Source organism: Alligator mississippiensis, chromosome 9 (genome assembly GCF_030867095.1).
Source record: "Alligator mississippiensis isolate rAllMis1 chromosome 9, rAllMis1, whole genome shotgun sequence".
NCBI classification, from domain to species: domain Eukaryota; kingdom Metazoa; phylum Chordata; order Crocodylia; family Alligatoridae; genus Alligator; species Alligator mississippiensis.
The window spans coordinates 2,792,862-2,806,838 of NC_081832.1; the positions used below are offsets into that span (position 1 = coordinate 2,792,862).

Consider the following 13,977-nt stretch of genomic DNA (forward strand, 5'->3'; position numbering starts at 1 on the left):
TGGCTGCGTCCCCCTGCACCGGCCGGAGAAACGTATCCCTCAACGCCTCCGTGACAAATGCACATTTCCTCGCCATCGGGAGGCCCCGCTGGGATCCAGGAGCTCTCAGCGCCGTGGCAGAAGCTTACGGAAGAAAGGCTAATCACCGCGGCAGCAGCATAATCACCCCCGAGAATCGGCCTTGCCTAGCGTGCGTTAATTAGCCAACGAGTCTCACTCAGGCTGGCGCTAACATCCCTGTCTTCAAATGCCAATGAACGAGGGTTTGTGTCGGATTATAAATCAACAGCCCAGTGGCGGGGAGGTGGGGGGGCTCGGTTCACATCCTCGGGAACAGCAAGCATCTTAAAAGAGATTTAAAGGACACGCGTGCTAACCCCAAGATATATGCACCTTGTTTTGGGGGAGCGGGGGAAATTTGTGAGCAAATTAAATCAGATAAATAAATCAATAAAAGCGGGGCTCTGTATGTGTGCAAAAGGCCCGAGCGGTTACTGGAATTGCGACCAGTAAAGAGACTGGGAAATCAGGCCCAGGTTTCCTTAAATCACAGGTGGCTGAAAGCAAGGGGACCCTTGCGACGGCCGCCCCTAGTGCCACCCCTTGGCCTGTGGCTGGTAACGATGCCATCACTGTCACAACGAGCGTGATGCATGGAGCACCATGGCACCGTGGCCGGCCAAGTCCAGGCGCCTGTTCTTGGGCAAAACTTTAAGACGCCCGACTCCACTGCTGAGGCTTGAATCCAGATCCAAGCAAGGAGCAGTGATCTCGCTGAGATCCCTCCCCGCCGCTGCCCCCCGCCCGGGGGAGATACAGAAACGTCCTTACGTCATTGGGACAGTTGATGTGTCCTTTCTCCTTCACTTCATTTTTCCAGGTCTCCAGCAGTCTCGGATTTAACTTGGGAAGTCCCGGCCGGGTGTAATTGAGCTGCCGAACAACAGAACATGGTTAGCGGGGCTGAGCCCATCCATCCTCAATGCCTCTGAAAGGGTCTCGCCCGCTTGCCCCCCCGGAGAGGTGAATCAGGGCTGAAAAATGAGCGTGGCATGCTCAGCCAAGTCCTCGCAGGGACTCCACTTGCACCACAGATGCCGAATGCAAGCCAGCGTGAGGGGCTGGGGACGGGACAGGAGCAGAGCTGGGTAAGGGGCAGGCTGGAAAAGGGGGCACGAAGCTGTCTGCCCTGCTCCTCTCTCCAGCCAGCGCCCTCAGCGCTCTTTTTTTGGATGACAGGAGCCTGATTTGCCCTGAAGTCCTTTCTCTCCCTCACTTCAGCGGGGGAAAGGATCAGGCCCTGCATGTGCAACCGCTGTCTCTCCAAACCGAAGAATAAATGACGCTGTTATGGGAAGAGGCCGTGAAAGCCAACGCCCGAGAGCCTGCGGGGCTCCCATCCACCGAGTAGTGGGAATATCCCATTAAACAATGAAAGACTCTTGTGCGTCTCTCTCTGCTTTTGGCAAGGGCTCTCACTCCAAGTGCTTTTAATTACGGCTGTGCTAATAACCTCAAGGTCTAGCAGAATGAGCCGGGCCTTCCAGCAGACCTCCCCATGAACTCCAATTCTGCGTGTCCGGTGCTGCACAGCCCATCGCGTGGAGGGACAGTGTTTGCGCCCCTTTGCTGGCACATGCAAATGCTAGGCTCAGTTGTCAGGAAAGCATCTATACAGCTCCACGATGGCTCGGCCTGTTGCGGCGTGGCACTCGTGTGCACCAAGGGACACCGGGAGCTGTCTGCATTGCTGATGTCTTGGCATATCCATTTCTGCAGGGGGAACGGTGCTGCTCTGAAGATTCAGGCTGAATGCAAGAGTCCAGCCTGCGGTCCCCATGAGCTACAATGCAAAAATTAATTGTGTTTGCCCAGAGGCACAAGAAGAAGGTGTTTCACAGAGCTGCCCCCAATGAGTTAAGGCCTTGGCTGGCCAATGAAGCTAGCACTCTATTCCGGGACTCTTCAACGTGCTGGGCACGTCTACATGTTCATTAATGTCCCTTAGTTACTGCACGTTTAGTTTAGTACTTGCTTAATAAAATACTAATTAAATGCTCAGCAACTACAGTTACTGCACAGTAGCACCAGCACGGTTATTTTGTGATGCTTAGTGCACATTAGCCTATTAACACTGCGCAGTGGGCTATTAGCACGGTTTTAACCACTGCACAGTGTTATTAGGCTAATGCGCAGTAAGCGTCTTGTGTAGATGCACCTACTGATAAGCTCTCAATCCGTCTTCTCACCGCGTTGGGAGGAGACCTGCCTTCATCTGACGTCGCTCTGTGCTTCTGAACAGGCACTTAGAGATGAGGGTACCTGTGTCCTGTGCAGTTCAGGTGACCGTGGGCAGCCTGGAGCTGTGTCCTCAAACACAGACCTTTCCTTCTCAGTCGAACCGAGCCAGAGGGTGAAAGAGCCCCATGTCAGGATGGACCCTCTAAGGCACCTGCCGGACTCAGCTCTGAGCGGGAGGAGTGCGATGCTTCTGCAAAGGCAGCCGTCAGAGCCTTTGATCCCTTTCTCAATGAAAACTCAAATCAGTCCACACCACAAACGAATCGTGCCGGTAGCCAGGTGTAGTCCCAGCAGCCGAGCTCTGGAGCAGGGCGATGCTCTGAGATGCGGGTTCTGTCATGCTGGCCCATGGAAACCCGCTCTCGGCGCTCCCAGAAGAGGCACGTCATCAACACACATGGATCCCGTAGCTTCCTCGCGGGCCGCGGCACTGGGAATGCCGGCCTCGGCTCCGCATCTCTGTTCGGCAGCAGCCTCGAGCATGGAAAATTTGACTTTTTTCCATGTATTTGCTGGAAGTGAAAGATCCTCGTGGCCAAGTCGTTAAGTGACTCCCATGGTGCCTGGCGCAGGTCCAGGCCTTCGAGGGCCCTGCACAGCGGTGGCAAGTGGGAAGGCTTTTCTGACCAACAATCAGATTTAATTAGTTTTCATATTTCAAGCCTCTCTCCCCCAATAGCTTCCCTGCCCCAAAACACACCGCAGTAAATGGAAGCCAGGTGCTCTGCCCCGGCCTGAGTCAACAAAGCCCTAATCAAGCCGGCTTCCCAGGCGACCGAGGCTCTCTGATCGCCCACACTGCAGCAAAGACAATTAATCTGGGGAGACGTGGGTGCAAATCCAGAATGGCTTACTCATGGTAGCAGCTGGAGAGTCGCAGCTTAGCTCCTAGACCGGTAGGATGTTTGAGCCATATCACTGAGCTACAGGGTCTTGGAGCTAGGCCTGATCTAGCCTTATTGTCCCCAGATGTGGTTGGTTTAAAGATCCAAACCCAGCATCCAGCTATGCATCCTCACCTCCAAAGGCCAAGCGGTCCCAGAGCCCTGACCCAGAACAAAGGCGCTGTCCATAGAGATGGAGACGCAGCAAGGAAAGCTAGGGGCTCTGGGTGCTGCTGGCCCGGCTCTGCTAACGCCTTTCAGCTTCGCTCCGTGGGATTCATTTGCTCTCCAGTCCTTTGTGATGGCTGATGGAGTGAAGAGATGCTCGCAGGAGGCAGGACAGGACCCACAGACTCATTTCACATGTGAACTAGGGATCAAAACTCCAGTTCCAGGAGCGGAAAAGGGGTTTCCCATCCAATGCTAGGGCTGTGCGGCTCCCCACCGCTCTTCGGTGCCACTCATTAGCCAAGACATCCAGACGGCAAGGCAAGCGTCACTCGGGGAACGTGGCTCAGCCACCCATTAATGGAAACTGGAGCCAGAGCCACAAAGCGGTTCCCTAAATGGTGCGAGAGAGACCTGAGGGAGGCAGGGCTCGGAGGGCAGAGTCCTTGCCTGAGACCAGGCTCATCAAGTCTGGGACCAGCGGCACGCCAGGGCCTGTGCTGTGGGGTTTTCTTCTCCCACGTCTGCTGCTGCCAAGCAAGATGGTTCTGCAGGAGGAAGGGAGCCCCGAATTGGAGATCTCGTCCCTTCGGAGGCGATTCCTTTGGCCTTGCAGGCTCTCCCTCCTCTGAAACGTGGCGGTGTGTCGCCTGCCACATCAGAGCCTGGAGCGGCAGAAAACGCAGTCCTCACGCGGGGGGAGCGAAGCATGTTCCTGACACACCCCGAGGCCCATGGAGACTGGGATGAGAACACGAGCCTCATCTGGATACCAGGACACGCTAGATGCGGTGGGTGCACGGATGAAGGGGCTGCACTGCATCACTGCCAGCAGGAACAGTCTGCTCCCATGCCGTTGCATTGGCTGAAATGCTGGGAAAGTCACCCGGGAGTGTGACTCCGGCAGCCACACAAGCACACACACAAAATGCCTATCTATCATCCATCTGTATTTGTTTCTTTCCCATGAAGAACCCCAGGCCTTTCCCCAGGCAACAGACCTGTGCAAACCCAGTCCCTAGCCACAACTCTTGAGGTCAGCGTCTTGCAGGACAGCCACTTCTACCTAAGACTTTGCCTAAAAGAGGATTAAAAGGGCTGAAATGCAGACGCTGGGCTTCAAAACCAAAGGGCCTCGATCTCCAGAAGCCAGAGGGCCGGCTCGCCCAGAACGGTGCCCGTAACCAGGGGCGGCTGTCTCCCCAGCTTTTAAGTACAGCCAATGTGGCAGAGATGAATTGGCCAGCCTTTGTACGTGCACGTGCTGCCAATGCCGCCTCGTTCCCTTGGCAGCCTGGCTTTTCAGAGTCTATTCCCCGTGCATCAAACCACTCGGACGCAGTAAAAAGGCGGGCAGTCCTTCTTCTGAGAGCAGCTTTGCTGACTCGAGACACACGGCTGCGTTCGCTTGGCTCCTTTCCTTCCAAATTACCCTCTCCCCCACCAGGCTGGACCAGAACAGGGTCTCACCCTCTGGCCTGCTCCTCCGTGAGCTGGTTGGGAGCCTGGGATGAAAACAAATCAGCCCCCAAACGGCCCAGCTGCAGCAGCCCCAAATCCCTGTGTCAGCCTGGTTTATTCTGCTTGGGGGACAGACGATTGCTCTTGGCACTAGTGGAGTGGCTGGCAAAGCACAGACTGGATGTCTTTGGCTACCCCAAAGGGGAGGTTGAAGAGTTGCTTCTCTCTTTTGCACTCAGATAAGGCCTGCAGTTGGCTTTGGGTGTCTGCTGTGCCATGCCATCCTGGGCTGTCTTTAGTGTAGGAGACCAGCGAGGCAGCACCTGCTCTGCACCCTGGGATGTGCTCTTGGATTCAACTGCATCTTCCTTTTCAGTTTGTGGAGCATGGCAGAGCGGCCTGGGAAATGCAGCTCGCTGCTCGGGCCCCGCAGCACTGGGACATGTGTCGTCCAAGGCTCAGAGGGTCCAGCTCCCACCTTGAAAGATGAAAACACCCAGCTTTTTCATGTCAGAGCTGCTGTTCTCCCTAGGAGCCGGGTGGCCAGGGCTCAGGCTTCAGCCGTGGCTGGGAGCCTGCAGCGAGTCCTTTCCATCTCCAGGGACGCTGGCTAGGAAGCATCTCCCGGCAATAGGAAGGAAGCAGGTCAGCACTGGGACCCCGTGCCCTCTGGCTGTATGGTGAGGATGATGCTGGGACCAGACTGTCCTCGACTGCCAGCTCCCTCCAGCACCTGTAACGATCTGCTGGACATGGAGATGCATTCGGCCACAGGATGGAGCCAATTTGGGGAAACTTTCATCATAACATCTGCTTCTAGGGCAGAGGTGTTAACTCTTCCAATGCCTTGCACGATGCTAGCCTTTCACAGCACATGCCAGGCTGAGGTTAGCAGCTAGGTCTGCCAAGAAGGGCTCTGGGAAAGAGGGCATGAGGGCAAGATGAGGCACGGCCAGCAGGCATCTGCACAGCCCCCGCATAAAGGGGGAAGGATGCACCTGTGTTTGCACGCAGGCTCCCAGGACCTTTGTGCCCCAAAGCTGGGGGGCACCGCACTGTCTGCCATAGTCCAAGTTGGAAGCAAAGACTTTCAAGGTGATCTCCTTTATTGAACTGATGACGTAGTTGGGATAAAGTTAGAGAAGGTTTTGAATGCAAGATATTCCTTGTCAGGTCTCTGATTGCAAGAAGCCAGGCACAGCAGGGACCTGATGAAGGATGACTTGCATTCAGAAGTTTCTCTAGCTTTATCCAGCAACATATCTGGTCCAGCAAAAGGGAGAACATAAGAACTGCCACGTACTGGGTCAGGCCCTAGGTCCATGCTGCCCTGTCTCTCAAAGAGGCAAAGAGGAGATGCTGAAGGGGAGAGTGAACTGGGTCTGACCTGGGTTTTTTCTACTGTTCCTCTCTCCCCGGCAGCCTCTAGCATTTAAGGCTTAGGAAAAAGATCCTGCCTCTTGCATAATTTCTGGATCATCATGACTACGACACCCCTTGTCCCCCCACCACAGTCAAAGCTGCATGGGCATAAGAAATAAGGGACTCTTACTCGCTTCGTCTCAGGCACCAGGTCGTCCTTCATCCTCCGCTTGGTCCAGTCCTTGGCCAGCTCATCTTCGGCTATTTCCTGGAGGTGGAAGACGGCCACCTGGGCCGACGTGCGCCGGATCCTACCGCTCGGAGTCCTCTCAAAATCTTCTACTGGGTTGGCCTCGGGTTTCGCCTCTGGCTCCTCGGGCGGCTGCAGCATAGAGAGGGAGTGGGGAAAGCAAGGAGCGAGGAGAAAAGGAAGGGCTTTTATCACTGGTGCTGGGAAGTAGTTATCACTGGTGCCGGGAAGCCCCTTCCAAGCCTGAGGGGCTGGCACGGACAACTGACCACAATGCCAGCTGCAGACAAACTATCTTGCCCTGGTGGGTTGGGGTTTGGGAATTGCACCCAGCTGCTTTTGCAGTCCCCTTCCTTTCACGATACCCAGACAGCATCTAAGGGCAGCAGGGAGAGTTCAGCCCACAGGAGAAACTCCCAGCAAGAGCTCGCTCCAGAGCCTGGCAGCACCCACGGGCCTCAACGAACAGCATCGCGTGCCCCGAGAGGCCGGGTCTCACCGAAGAGGGGTGCTCCGACCGGAGGTGGTAGTCATGGCCAGCCTTTGATTTATACTTCTTCCCGCAGTGAGGGCAGGTGAACACGGGCTTCTCTACTTCGGCGGGCTGCTTCCCGCAGCGCTTCTGGTGGTACTGGTAGCCCATCAGGCTGGAGAAGTTGGCCGTGCAGCCCTGGGGAGAAGGAGCGTGCGGAGGGTTAGGCGGTGGCATCGCCGGATACGCAGGCCGAACCCGCCCCAGTGCAGCCGGCTGGGCGTCTCGAGGAGGAACACACCGCTTTTCCTGGGCGCCCTCGCTTCATGCACTCGGAGCCTCCCCAGCTGGCTCACGGAGGAGCTGCGAAGCCCAGGGCAGCGGCAGCTTCCTGCGCCCACTTACCCGCGAGCCTCGGAGGCTGCTTCCCGCGTCCTTCGTTGTGAGCCAGCTCCGCGGACCCCGCCCCTCCGGGGACGCTCAGTGCCCTGGGATGCGAGCAGAGCTTCCTAACTGCCTGTGTGATCCCTACGGGCAGAGCGGCTGCTGCCCCCCGCCTCCCATTACCAGCTGAACCTGCCGAGGAGCCGTGAGGAGCCTGGGGGTCAGGTCAGCCCTACCCTGTCCCTGCCCGTCAAGCCCAGGGGAAAAGCAAGGGAGGAGACTGGTTACTGCTGTCCGGAGGGCTTCCAAGCCAGGACAGGAGGCTTCTTAGAAACAGAGGACGACGAAGGGCACTGCTTGGAGCAACGGGACTCCAGCGTGCAGGCCCGGTTGCACAGTTCACGGCAAATCATTTGCGTCCCTGGTTTCACCCTTCACCTGTTTGCAACTTGCCTGCCAACAGCCCGGTTTTGAGGCTACTCACTGAGTCGACCGAGGGAATAATTCCCAGCCTGTCGCTTGCTCGCTAGTGGCTTGCCCGTAGTTTTGAGAGCTCGGGCAGGCCCCGGAGGGCCATGCAGCACTACGTGCCTCTTGGCTGGGCCTGACAGCTGAGTTTCCAAGCTGGGAACTGCCTGTCTGAGGGCTCACACCAATGCTCCCCGGGTCCCTGAACGTTTCTGTCTGCAAGCAATTCAGTGGAATATTCTCGGAGAGCGAACGTAACACGGGGAGGGCTGAGCAAGCAGGGGGTGCTTGCTGCAGGATCGGTGCCCCTCTGCGGGTGGTTCTCGAGTCCCCTGGCAGCTCTCTGTTCCTTTCATCCTTTCCCAGAACGATAAACAGGAATTGTTCTTATACCTCATTGGGGCATTTCAGTTTCCCCATCTGCTTTAGCACTTTCCTCAGCCTTTCCCGCTCTTCCTGTTCACCCAGTCCAGCGATTTCCACGGGAAGAGGCTGGAAACAAGGAAGTAACAGAAGCAACAGAGTCAACCATTCACTCATGTGCTCTGTGCCCGGAGTGGCGTACCAAGTCTCTGCCTGTATAAACTCTTACCGGGTTGTCTCAAGGGCTGGATTTGCTATGGCTTTAACGCACGCACAGATGCCCTGGCCATTGAAAGCCTAATGTGGCCATGCCCTTACCATGTGTAAATCCATCTGCAGTCAGTTCATGAAAAAAACATCAGCAATTACAACAGAGCCCAGGAGACAGATTCACAGTGAAAAGGCAAGTTGGAAATGGGAAACTCAGGATGTGTCTCAAACAGGGTTGCGTTTTGTCCTGGTCCCTTAAAAACACACAAGACCAGATCTGGAAGGATAGCCTCTACGTCGCTGGCTGCCAGGTTGTTGAGCATGGATGCGTTCGCGTGCACAGCTCACACATGCATACACCAGTACACCTTGGCTAGTAGATAACTACTGAACTATTTCTTGCAAACAAGTACCCATTTCCCATGGTTTCTGCAAGCAGAGTTTAGCTGCTTGGAAAAAACTTGGCTCATCGAATATTCCACAATCTGGGACTTTTAGTATCTTTTCTGCTCACCCTGGATTTGCTGCTTCCAGGGTGTCCATATTGCATGTGTGTATATTCACTGCATGAGTGTGCTTAGGACTGGAGGTCTTTGCTCAGCAGGGTAAGCAGGGCACGCTGCTGATGTGCATGTTGAGAGCGGTGTGTGGGAGGCTGGAAGATCAGTGCTCTGAGCCCCTTGGTTGCATGAGCACTGAATTAGCCAGGTGAAAAAAAAATTACAATAATTACGGGAACCGCTGGTTTATTCGTCTTCTTCACCTGTGTCTTTCCAGAGAGAGAGAGAGACAAAGAGTGAGGCGAGCAGATCAAGAGCTCCAAGCACCCTTACCTTGTTGACGTGCTCTGCCATGGTGTGGTAATTCAGGCCAGCTTTGGACTTGAACTGCTTCTTGCAGTGCTGACATTTCAAGGCATCCTGCAGCTGAACAAATGAAACGAGGGTCACCCTGCGGGCAACGGCACTTCCACACGCTGCTGTCCTGGCTTAGCCCAGAAGAGACTATTCCGTGGAGCACCAGGCAATGGGACTCTGCAGACTACTAAACAGCCATGTCCTTAAATTGAACACTGGGATCCCAACCTCTGGCCTCAGCCTTCAGTCTGAGCATGCATACCGAACCTCTTTCTCTAAGGGGCTGATGCAGATGTCAAACTCGCATGCTCCAAACTGCAGATGTGGGTTTCAGATATGGATTTCTGAGGTCAGGAGCATTTATACCTGGGGTCCTAGTTCTGCCTGGCAGAGGGATATAAACCCATAACCTATTAGTCACCCAGCGGGGCGGATCTTGCAGGTATCAGTCGCACACTGGACTGAGATATGCCCCACAGGAGGGGACTGTCCTACACTGAAGAAGCACTGGCTGGCGTCACAGAGCTCTGCACGGCAGGGCGTTCCCCTCCGAATGTGACCTTGCTGTCTGACTTCTGCCTCTCTGCTCCAAGCAGCCTCTGAACGGATGCATGAAAAAAGCACAATTCTACTTTACAAAGTGATAAAGCCAAGACTGACTTCAGCTGGGGGACGATCCAGATGTACGGGCACAGGGGAGACGCGCTCAGTGCAGAGAACTGAGACGCACTAAGTCTAGAGACAGAAAGTCGATGCACGTCCTACTGCACTCATCTGTTGCTTCAAGGGGAGCTTAGTCTATCTGCACCTGCTGCCAGCCCGGCTGTTTTTTCTTCTTAATTTCAGCTGGAAACTACCCTACTAATAAGAGATGAATTGGATGTTCCAAAAACTCATCCTCTACTTTGTTACCTCTGGGGAAGTGAATAAAAAAACCTCACCGCTACTCACTGGGAGGCACTTTCTTGTGCCTGGCCTCTGCCTGGCTAATCTTGGTCCAGGAACTAAAGAGCGTCACCGTAAAGACACGAGGGCCTTTAATTTCAGCCGAGGCAGGCTTTTCCCAAGTGAGCGATGCTAAAAATGGCACGTTTCTATCCGGCCCCCACAAGAGACGACCTGCTCGTTTCAGGTTCACCTGGATGCTGCTGCCCCGTGGCTCCTCCGAGTCCTGCTGCACCCTGAGCAGTTCTGCCACTCTCCTGGCAGGGCCCGCAAAGGCTGGCATCGCTGCCTCATTGGAGCTGACTGGGATCGCCTCTCACGCTGGGCGGTGGGTGGTTTCCGGGGACAAGACCCCAGCCTCCTTCCCGGCATGCAGCTGTAAGGCTGACCAAAGGCCCCTTGTGCTCCTTGCAATGCCCGGTTGCCATCCCAGACTCTTGGGGCTGCTGGCAATGGACAGCAATCCTGATTTACAGCGGAGGAGCAGCTGGCCAGGACTGAGGCAGTACAAAGCTGGAGCTAGGATTTCCTTGGGGGGATTTTTCCTGGGATCAGAAACCACTTGCAAAATGATGCCGCAGCGCAGCCAGATTAGCTCCTGCTCTGCACTGCCCCAAGGTGCCAGTATCCTTTAGCTTCCCTGATCAATGGGTCTGGATACCGTCTCTGCACACCCACCTGCCTGTTCCCCTGCAAGACTGGCATCACCATGCTCAAGGGGATTTGAACCCTGTGCAGGCTGGTGGGTCCCACAGCCCTTTGGCTTTCCCCACTGGCCTACGATGGTGTTCAGAAAGCCTGACATGTATTTAAGAGCCAACAGGCAAAAGCCCAGCTGTGCGGAAGTCAACGTGAGCATGGCAACGGGCTTTGATGGAGCCGGGTGTCACCCACTATCAGGCTAATGGTCTCCTGCTCCTCGCAAAGGCTGATGTGAGGCGGAGGTGGCATTTATGGGAAATGAATGTGGAATCAAAGCTGAGACATATTTTCAAGGCAGGAGGCATCGATCCTATGTTGCCGTGCTAGGAGAGGTGCTTTCTTTCTAGTACGCCGGGTGACGGATGAGGACATAAGATGGATGGCAGTGCAGCAGGGAGACCATTTATCACTGGGCTATTACTGACCTACAGCTTCCCCAAAGACCTAAGGAACGTGCCTAGCCTGGGCGTTCCTCTCTGGGACGGGCTTGCATTCAAGCACAAGGCGACCTGGCTTGATAGAAGCAGGTCACACGGGGAGGTTATACCCCCTGGGTTGTGCAGGAGGTGACAGAGGGCTTGCTGGGCTCCAGAACCGATTCATTTAGCAGCTGGGAAGAGGGGGAGAAACCAGCTCCCTCCAAGCCCGGCAGAAAACGCTCAGGCGTCTGCAGCCCGAGGTCGGCCAGGAGCACCGTTACGTTACTCCTGGCGCACGCAAACCTGGCCCCCCTCGCCCCAAAAGCGAACAACCATGACAGGCTCCTACTTTCTGACAGACGTCCATGTGCTTTTTGAGGCCCACGATGGTTTTCCTGGTTATGACGCCGCAGGTGGGGCAGGCAACTTCTCCCTTCTCATTGATCTCCCGCTGCCACTGCTCCTCGGGGCTTACTGCGAGGGGAAGAAACGGAGAACGAGGGCTGAGAGCCCGGCCCTAGAGAGGCAGAGACCAGCCCTCCCAGACCTGAGCCTGAAGGAAACAGGGAGGGCTGGGAGGCATGGACGGGGGCAACATCTCTCATGCAAAAAACTCCAAGTTTCAGGGCTGCTCTTAGTTGTCCAAGGGACAATTCTCTCCAAGGGAAGGAGAGAATCGGTAGCTGCTTTGCCATCAGGGGAGAGAGCACTACATGAGCCCTTCTTCCTCCCCCACGAGGTCTGCTGAGGACTTTTCCACCTTGCTTGACAGCTTGATCTAACCACCCCAGCTCATCGGAGATGCCTGTCCACAAGCAGAGCCCAGAGCTGCTCTGAAGGGTTTAAATACTTCTGCGTTTCAACCACGCAACAAGCGGAGAACACTTGCAGGGTGGGCATGGTCCCGCCACCCTCTCCCCCCTCGCTGCTACACGTGTCCCTCGGGGGCATTGAGTGCTGGCTGCAGCCCAGGGTGGGGATGGAGACTGGGCTGTGTCAGTGCTCCTGCTGGGACTGAAAAGCCAGAGGTTCCTGGCTAGTGGGTTTGCCCCTCCACTTTGGATCACCGATTACCATATTTTGGGGTCACAAAGGAATTTTACCCTGTGGCCAGACTGGGATGGACTGGGGGGAGGGTGGCCTTCCTCTGTAGCGGGGGGCATGGCCCCTGCCTAGGATCTTGAGCGTATATCAATAACCTTTTGCAGCGGCAGGACGTTGGCTGCCGTGGTCCGCCTTTTACTTATGGTAGGTTGGGGTGTGATGTCTTGTGCTGTGTCAGGGCTGCCAGTAGTTTTGCTAACAGGTTAGAGTATGGATTTATATAGGATAGTTTCGATAGGGCTGATCCTGCCTCGGACTAGATGTGACCTCCCTTCCAGCCCCACTTTTCTAGGATTTCATGCCTCCTCACTTCTTGCTCAGGCCACCATCTCACTGACTTCAGCAAGGGCCTTTCCAGAGGAAAGACAGGCCTCTGTCTGACCCGGTTTCCGTGCAGCGGGGAATCCTCGCACGCCCGGGCTCGGCACATTCCCCGTTGGCCTGACCTGTTGGAAAGTGTGGAGCCGCCTCCTTTTTCCCGCCTCCTGGAGGTTTCTTTTTCAGCTCGTCCGTGCTGCTGCTCCCCTCCAGCTTCTTGGCTCGATGTGCTTTTGCTTTGTCCTCAGCTTTTATGAAGCCTGAAGAGGGAGAGGGCGTTTTTAAAATGCAGGAGGATGAACCTGGAGCGGTGCCCGGTTTACAACAGCGGGACTGGAGAGAAGCTGTTGGAGAGAAAGTAATCTGAGTGAGCATCATTTCCTGGGCAAAAGCCCTGTCACCCACAGGCACAAGCGCCCAGAAGCTGACGGTAGGGCGCGCCGCTTCAGGGCAAGGCTTTGAGTTGGCAAGGAGGAGCTCTTGATCATGACGGGGGAAGGCTGGGGAGTGGGAAGCGTCTTCCTGGAGCCCAAATGAGCTTGAAAGAGGATGCGGCTTGAGAAGCATCAGGTACTGGAGCGATGTTTCCTCCAAGAACCCAAGCCAAGGGCAGCCGCCGTTCTGGGCTGTGATACCTGGGGAGCCCCCAGCCCTTTCTGGCCCCGGCCCTGGTGCTATGAGACAGCGGGACTGGGAGAGGGCGAGCGCCAGACACAGATCCCCCTTTGCTCTGGGTGGAAGAGGGATCAGCAGGCAGCAACCTGCTTGCACACACAGGCAGAGGGAAAGGGGTGCAGTTCACTTTCCTCCCTGGTCATGCTTCTATTCTCCCCCCCCTCATCTGGTTCACTGCTCAGAGCACCCCGAGAGCGGCTTTTCTCTGCTCTCCCATCGCTGAAGCTTTGTGCGGGAGGCTTTTAGGGCCGAATCCCCCAAGGAAAGGGAGCAGGATGAGATCATGCTCCATGCATGGCAGGGGGCCAAAGGCTCGAAGGCATGGCCCCAGTGTCATCACAAGAAAAGCAGCAGCACCGTGGGATGCCCCTCGGTTGGGAGCATGCAGAAACCACCCCAGTGCGTGCAGTTAGCAGGCTGACCCGCCGGCCCAGAAATAGGAGGTGCTGGAATAAATACGCAGCAGGGGCATGGACGAGGGCAGCAAGAGCTGTTGGCACCGAGGTCCGGCTGGCACTCATAAGGTTTGCCAGCAGAGCTACATCAGCATCCCCTTGCTGGTGCGGCTAAGCAAGCAAACCGCGCAGTTGGAAACAGCTGTGTTGACAGGAAAGGGCTTCTCCCAGCTGGGCTG

General features: G+C 55.8%; 1 protein-coding gene across 7 annotated transcripts in view; it reads right to left on the reverse strand.

Moving 5' to 3' along the window:
- Positions 1-13,977, reverse strand: part of ZNF512B (zinc finger protein 512B) — a 44,631-nt gene that overhangs the window by 12,959 nt on the left and 17,695 nt on the right. For 5 of the 7 annotated variants that reach the window (XM_059713184.1, XM_059713185.1, XM_059713182.1 and 2 more), the window contains 7 exons: positions 12,797-13,012; positions 11,596-11,720; positions 9,157-9,249; positions 8,144-8,242; positions 6,926-7,096; positions 6,367-6,558; positions 832-933 (listed from right to left, as the gene is read on the reverse strand). In XM_059713184.1, the coding sequence (XP_059569167.1) occupies positions 832-933; positions 6,367-6,558; positions 6,926-7,096; positions 8,144-8,242; positions 9,157-9,249; positions 11,596-11,720; positions 12,797-13,012 (998 nt within the window). The remainder of the gene's footprint in view (positions 1-831; positions 934-6,366; positions 6,559-6,925; positions 7,097-8,143; positions 8,243-9,156; positions 9,250-11,595; positions 11,721-12,796; positions 13,013-13,977) is intronic. The other 2 variants (XM_059713186.1, XM_059713187.1) reach the window with 1 other exon arrangement.